Raw genomic sequence first — 6,434 nt, forward strand, 5'->3', positions numbered from 1 at the left:
GCCGAACCGCCGCTCTGCGCCAGACCACCGCCTCCGCCTGTCACTCTGGACCACTCGCCGTTCGCCGCCTTGCCGCCGGCCCACCGCCCGGCCGTTGCCTGCCAGCCGCCTGTCGCCGGGACGAGTCACCGCCGGCCTCCGCCTGCCACCAACCACGCGCCGGCCGCCGCTCGTGCCGTCAGACCCACCGCCCGGCCACCTCACTGCCCAGCAGACCACCAGCCGCCGCCTGTCGCCGGACCACTGCCCGGTCTGCCGCCTGCCGCTGAACCACCGCCTTCACTATCAGCCGGACTAACTGCCCGGCCGCCGCCTGCCGCCGGACCACCGTTCGGCCGCCGCCTGCAGCCAGACCCACAAGCCTGGCCGCCGCCTGCCTCCATACCGCTCCCGGACGTGCCTTCCGCCAGACCACCGCCCGGCCGCTGCCTGCAACGTCCGGACTTTTAGACGACTTACGTCAGACTACCGTTCGGCTGTCGCCCGTCGCGCGACGCCTTGCCCGGTCGCCGCCTACCAAGACTTCAGCTCTCGACCTTCGTCGACTACATCGCCCAGCCGCACACCTGCCGGACATTCGTACGTACTCATCTCCAGACCTTTGCTGTCTCTCAAATCATGTAATTCGACCGCCTCTAAATCGAGGGAGGTCAACCCTTGTAATTCACATCAAGTTTAGTAGAATATTTTCCCTGGGCAAGGCCCCATGGTTTTTCTTCTTCGGGCTTTCCATTTTAAAAAAGATTTTGGTGTTCTACTTTCTCTCTATGTGTTTGTGTGCTGGATCTTCTACAATGTTAAGACGTTTAATACCCATATATTTCTCTAGCCGCGCGAATATTTCAGGACCAACAAAACTAATTTAACACAAAAGGTTTGTTTTATTAGATGGATTGAAATTAGAAATCAATTGATAAATGTCACGCGATAAGTCAGCTCAGTCATCATGAGCCATTTTGAGTTGCGACCAGATAAATGACATTGTGAATCAAGCTAGGGAGCCAAACTTGAGCCAAATTTAACTTGACTGATTTAGACCAGCTGAGCCGGCTGTTTAATAAATAATTATATAAAATAATAATTAAAATATATTATTGTTGCGTGTTAGAAAATACGCGGCGGTAAGAGCTTGTGATTCACGTCCGAGTGTGCACGTAATTTTAACACACAAGTAGGAAAGAAAATGTAAACACCAGAGTTTTTTACGTGGAAAACCGAAAAAGGGGAAAAGAATCACGGGGCCTCGCCCAGTTGTAAGTTTACACTAGTTGTTTTTGTAAAATTACAAATGGCGGATCCAAGGGCGAAATTGGGAGTGGTTTGAATGGACGGTCGTATCGAATCCTTTGATCATGCACCGTTCGTGTGGGCATTTGCAGGCTTTAATGATGTCAGGATTTAATGGATCTGGCTCGTTGGATTTTTTCTCTTCAAGCGTTCGATTCAGTATAAGCCTCGTTCAAAAATCGGAGACCGTTTGGTTAACTCAAATTGGCGGTTTGAACCTTCCAACATGCGCTTTGAAACCCTTGATTCGACTCATTTGGGCTCGGATTGGGTGATCTTGGTGTCGTGGGTTCGTATTTCCGACGCACCGCCTCAGTTTGACTATAAGTTCGTTGAAATCGATGGGGTTTGAGTGGCTTCCAAAAATTAATTTTTGAAGTTCCAACTAGCTTTGCTTCAAGATTCTGCCTGATTCAAAGATAATTTTGCGTGAGTATCAATTAATAATACAAATTTTCAGCTATAAAGTTGTTAAAATATTTTAAAATTTATGTCATTTTCAAATATTAAATTATTATTTATTATTTTAATATTTATTCCTCATTTTCTTAGATTCATTATAATAATCATTTATTTATTTATTTTCATGAAAAAAAAATTGTCGGCAAACGTATTCTAAAACATACTTAGAAGCCTAAATATAGAAAGTGATCGCACTTCCCTCAAAGTCATATTAGCACCAAGCAGAACTTGTAACAATAATATAAAGCAGTAAATAATAATATAAATGGTCATATAAACATTTCTGTCCTTTCGGGTCACGGGTCTGAGTTCGGATCAAATCTTGAAATTGCCCAAACCACTATTCGGGATCTACTAGAACCTAACCCGTTTTATTAAACGGGTTCAATTTTTGGACCGAACCTGACCTGCTTCGGGTTCGGTCACCCGACACGACCCAGAATCGGATTACACTAGGTTTGGAACACCAGGGACGCCCTGCTGACCGCGACACGGCTATCGACGGCCGCGAGGATGCGGCAGCTTGGGTTCGGCACTTGACAGCAGCAGCGCGAAACGCGGGCGGAGGCAGCCGGCAGCTGCGTGCATGCGCGAAGCTCTTGGATCGAAACGCTGACGAGACGCACGGATCGCTGGAGTTGGCCGCATTGGAACTGCCTGGACACAATACGTCCGCGGGAAAATGGACCTGAGAGCCACTTCGGTACACGACGCGGGCGCCATGGTCATTGCAGGCAGGCTCGGTCAGCGCAGGCACTGTGGGTCATTTCCGGGTTTTCTGCGTCAACCCGAAACCCGACCACATTTTTTAAAACGGTCAAAAATTCTAACCCGAACCGACCCGATAAGTTCGGTCAACACTGAAACCAAAATTTCTGGTCGTGCGAGCAATATTAGGTCCTTCACTGGATAATAGAGGAGGTTAAGTTTTAGCCAAAAATAGGTAAAAAGTGCAACAAAAACTCGGGATTTTTTTCAAAAACTCGGTATTTGCACTTTTTTTAGACAAAAACCGACCTTATCTAGGTCCCTTGCGCACCGGACGCAAAATAAAAACTCCAAATATTGACACCCCATCTTTTCTGAGTTCTTCAAACATATTTAAAAAAATATATATACTTTATAATGCTAATGGCAGAAAAGTTCTACGCCAAATCATAAACAGGGATACAGAACATAAAGAAAGAAAATAGATAATGGAATAAAATTAACCAAAAAGAGAATATATAGTCTGATGTAGCCAGGTATGCAGGAACCCAATGCAGGCAAGCAAGAATAGTGGCTGACATAGTCAAGGCGGGGGGCGTAAACTTTTACTCCTTCCGTTGAGCGCGTCTGAAAAATGAAATAGCTTGGTAAGTCGAAAATGGCGAGAGAGGAAGAGGGACCGTTGTAGAAGAAGAAAGATTTTTACATTTTCGAATTTTTAAAAGGAGTCTGAACCGTCCCTGAATATTCTCCGTTTCTTCTCCCACTGTTACTCCTGTTAGAAGAGCGATTCCATCAGCGAGAATAGTGGCTGACATAGTCAGGGCGGGGAGGCGTACTTTCTCTATCTCCTTCCCGTTGAGGCGGCCGAAAAGCTTGGGTAAGTATCGAAATGGTGGAGAGGAAGAGGGAGGCCGTTGTAGAGGAGAAAAGTTTCAATTTTCGATTTTTAAGAGGAGTCTGAACCGGTCCTCAATATATCTGCCTCAGAGCCTTCCGTTTCTTCTCGAGCATTCCTGGAGTCTAATAAATAACGGCATCCTTACAGTCCATTTCACTAACCCAATTAAACTGTTCTCTTCACTGTAGTAGAAGCAAATTAAAGTCTTTTCAACCCTCTTCCAATTCCTCATTCATGCGGAAAGAAGAATAACCACTCTTCTCCAGCATTCTGCTGCAAGTTCTTGAAACTAAAGCCATTGATAAACTGAAAATCCTCAATGGCCAACTCGTGAAGGAACGTGGCAGAAGATGCCGCAAAACAAATCGAGCACTCAGTTTTCAGCTAGCTGCATTAGCCTCCCAACCACAACATCCTCGCCGGGAGCCAGCACAGGTCTCTTCTAATAGCTAGAGAATCCCGCGCAGCGACAACGCAGAGTGGCGGTGATTGAAGACAGAGTCCGCTGCTGCTAACTTGATGCGGAAGAAATGCTGCTGCGTCCCTTGTTAGAAGAAAGATGAGATTCAGAGCAATACGGAGTTCATTATTGCGGAGAAGCATTGCGATATTGGGTTTTGGAGCGTCTTTGGAGCTATTGAGGAAGGAAATCAGATGTGGAGCTTGCTGGTGGAAGAAAATGGAAGAGATGGATCTTTCTGCCATTGTTGCTACAGCCTTATTCTGTGTTGCTTGCTGCTGTAGTAACATTATGGGTGTCGCTAAGACGTTTCAATCCTAAAAATTAGTTTTAAAATTTTAGTTTAAATCTGTAGGATAGCTTGATCTGTTTTAATGTACTGTTATTTATTAGTTTAATATTTTTCAATAATTAACATTTTAACCCATATCCATTGGAATTTGGCGAAAAGCGATTTGCTTGTTCTTCTTCTTCCTTCAAAGTAAATTTCTCAGGTGAGAATGGCTTTTGATTTCTTGCTATTGGTCATTAGAAAATAATATGGAATTGTTGAAAATTACAGGAGTTCTTTCTCATTAAAGTCTCTTTATGATTGAATTGTTAAGAAAAATTATTTGTGACTACTAAATACTGTGGTTGAAATTCTTAAATCATAATTTTTCAAAACCGTTTTGTTTATTATATTAGCATAGATACAAGAAAGAAGAATGCTCATGAAATTGAGTAGATTATGAGATTATTTTCTTCAGTATACAAGTATTTTAAGTGATAGTCTGTTTTCTGATTTGTTTTTTAAAGCATTCAAAATAAAAAAAAACCGTTCACCCATAATCAAAGACGGAGCCAAAAATATACAAAAACTATTAAATCTTATTAGTTTAAAAAGATAAAATTACAAAATACTTATATTTGACAGAGAGATCAAAATGCGAGCGGCGGACAGTCTAAAATGGGAGATGAGCGAACCGAAATTCCTGTGGAGATTCATCGAATAGTTGAATATGCTGTTCGAATTATCGACAATAAAAAACAAAGAGAAAAAGTTTAAGAGAAAAACCTCTTAAGCACTATAAACCAGGAAATTATCGGTGCTGATATGCATTTGCCATCGAACACTTTGGCAACCATTTAGATGTCAATATAAATAATGAAAATAATTGTACAACAATTAAAAAAAAAAAGGAAGAAAATTAATAATAATAATTAAAAAACATAGATTACCAAGAAATTGAATAAAATGGTAAAACATCAATGAGGCATCTGTCGAACACTTTGGTGAGCATCTTCGCAGTTTCTTCCAAATAACCCTCCAAGCTTAAGGCAGAATAGTTTTTAGGCCCCCTTCTAAAAATCCGCCTGCTAACGATAACAACTAGGTTTCTTACCATTAGACATTTGCAGCAAAATATGTGATCATAAAATTTATAGAAGTGTGTTTATTGACAGTTTGAAGTGTGCCACTGCATAAAAATCTATAAAATAAACCCTCACTTTTTACATGAGGGGGGCTAGGGGGCTTAGAGATTGGGAGAGAGCCTGAAACCTTCAAGAGCTCAACAACACCACTCTAGCCGCAAGAATCGTCGGCCAACTTCATTCGGTCTGCCAGACTTCAACCCCCAACCTGTCCCCGAACCACCGCTCGGTCCGCCAAACCCGCCGGACACCAGCCCGACATCGTCAGAGCCCACAGCCCGGCCACTATACTCGCCATCGCGACTTCCACTCGGTCGTCGGACCACGTCGGAATTCAGACCCACCATCGTCAGACCACCCCTGCCTGCCCGCTGACCACCACCAGAAATTCAGCCGACCATCGTCGAACCACCACCTGCCGCCGATCGCCACAAAGATTTCCATCAGGACGATGATTCAACCGCCATACATCAGCTGACTGCCTTTGGATCGCTAACACGCCTCGGACTTCACCTCGGTCGTCGATCACCTTCCTGACTTCTACCCGACCGCCGTCAAAACCACCTCTATATACCGCAAAGGCCACCGGAACTTCAGCCTGATTGCCGTCAGACAACGCTGGGTGATGCCGACCGTCACGGGCTTCCATTTGGCCTCCAACCTCCACCGACTTTAGCCTGACCGTCGTCGGACTTTACCGCCGGCCAACGACCCCTCTGCTGGACTTCAGTCTGACATCCCTCAAACCACTGCTCAGTGCGAACAGCCGTCGGAGTTCCACGCGACCACTAACCACAGCTGGACTCAAGCCCGTCGCCATCGAACAACGCTCGACCGCCGACCATCTCGTTCGGACTTCAACACCGGTGTTCATCGGACCATCATCCAGACACCGACCATACTTGCCGGACTTCCACCCCGTTCACCAGACTGCGCTGGACTTCCCGCCAGACTTTCCGCCGGACACCACAGACGTCAGTGTTTTAACTCGGACCACCACCTAGCATTGGAGGTTCTGTCAGACAACCACCTGAGCAAGAGTTCCTTCAGACGGACCTCCTGAGGCTGAACTTCCGTTAGACCACCTAAAACTGCCGGACTTTACTAACCATCGCCCGACACAGGACTTTTGTCGACCAACCGCGTTGAAGACAGAGTTTTGTCAGTACCAATCAGCACAGACATACTAGAAGTTCGCGA

At 45.1% G+C, this 6,434-nt stretch overlaps 1 protein-coding gene across 1 annotated transcript; it reads right to left on the reverse strand.

The window, feature by feature from the left end:
* Positions 1–200: 200 nt before the first annotated feature.
* Positions 201–3,657, reverse strand: LOC114580966 (keratin, type I cytoskeletal 10-like). Its single transcript, XM_028700060.1, has 4 exons — positions 3,573–3,657; positions 2,152–2,505; positions 518–656; positions 201–429 (listed from the first exon to the last, which is right to left on the reverse strand). Exons 1-4 carry the CDS (start codon positions 3,655–3,657, stop codon positions 201–203), a joined length of 807 nt encoding a protein of 268 aa, XP_028555893.1.
* Between the last annotated feature and the right edge of the window lie 2,777 nt (positions 3,658–6,434).

This window comes from Dendrobium catenatum, unplaced genomic scaffold (genome assembly GCF_001605985.2).
Source record: "Dendrobium catenatum unplaced genomic scaffold, ASM160598v2 fragScaff_scaffold_1446, whole genome shotgun sequence".
Classification (NCBI taxonomy): Eukaryota; Viridiplantae; Streptophyta; class Magnoliopsida; order Asparagales; family Orchidaceae; genus Dendrobium; species Dendrobium catenatum.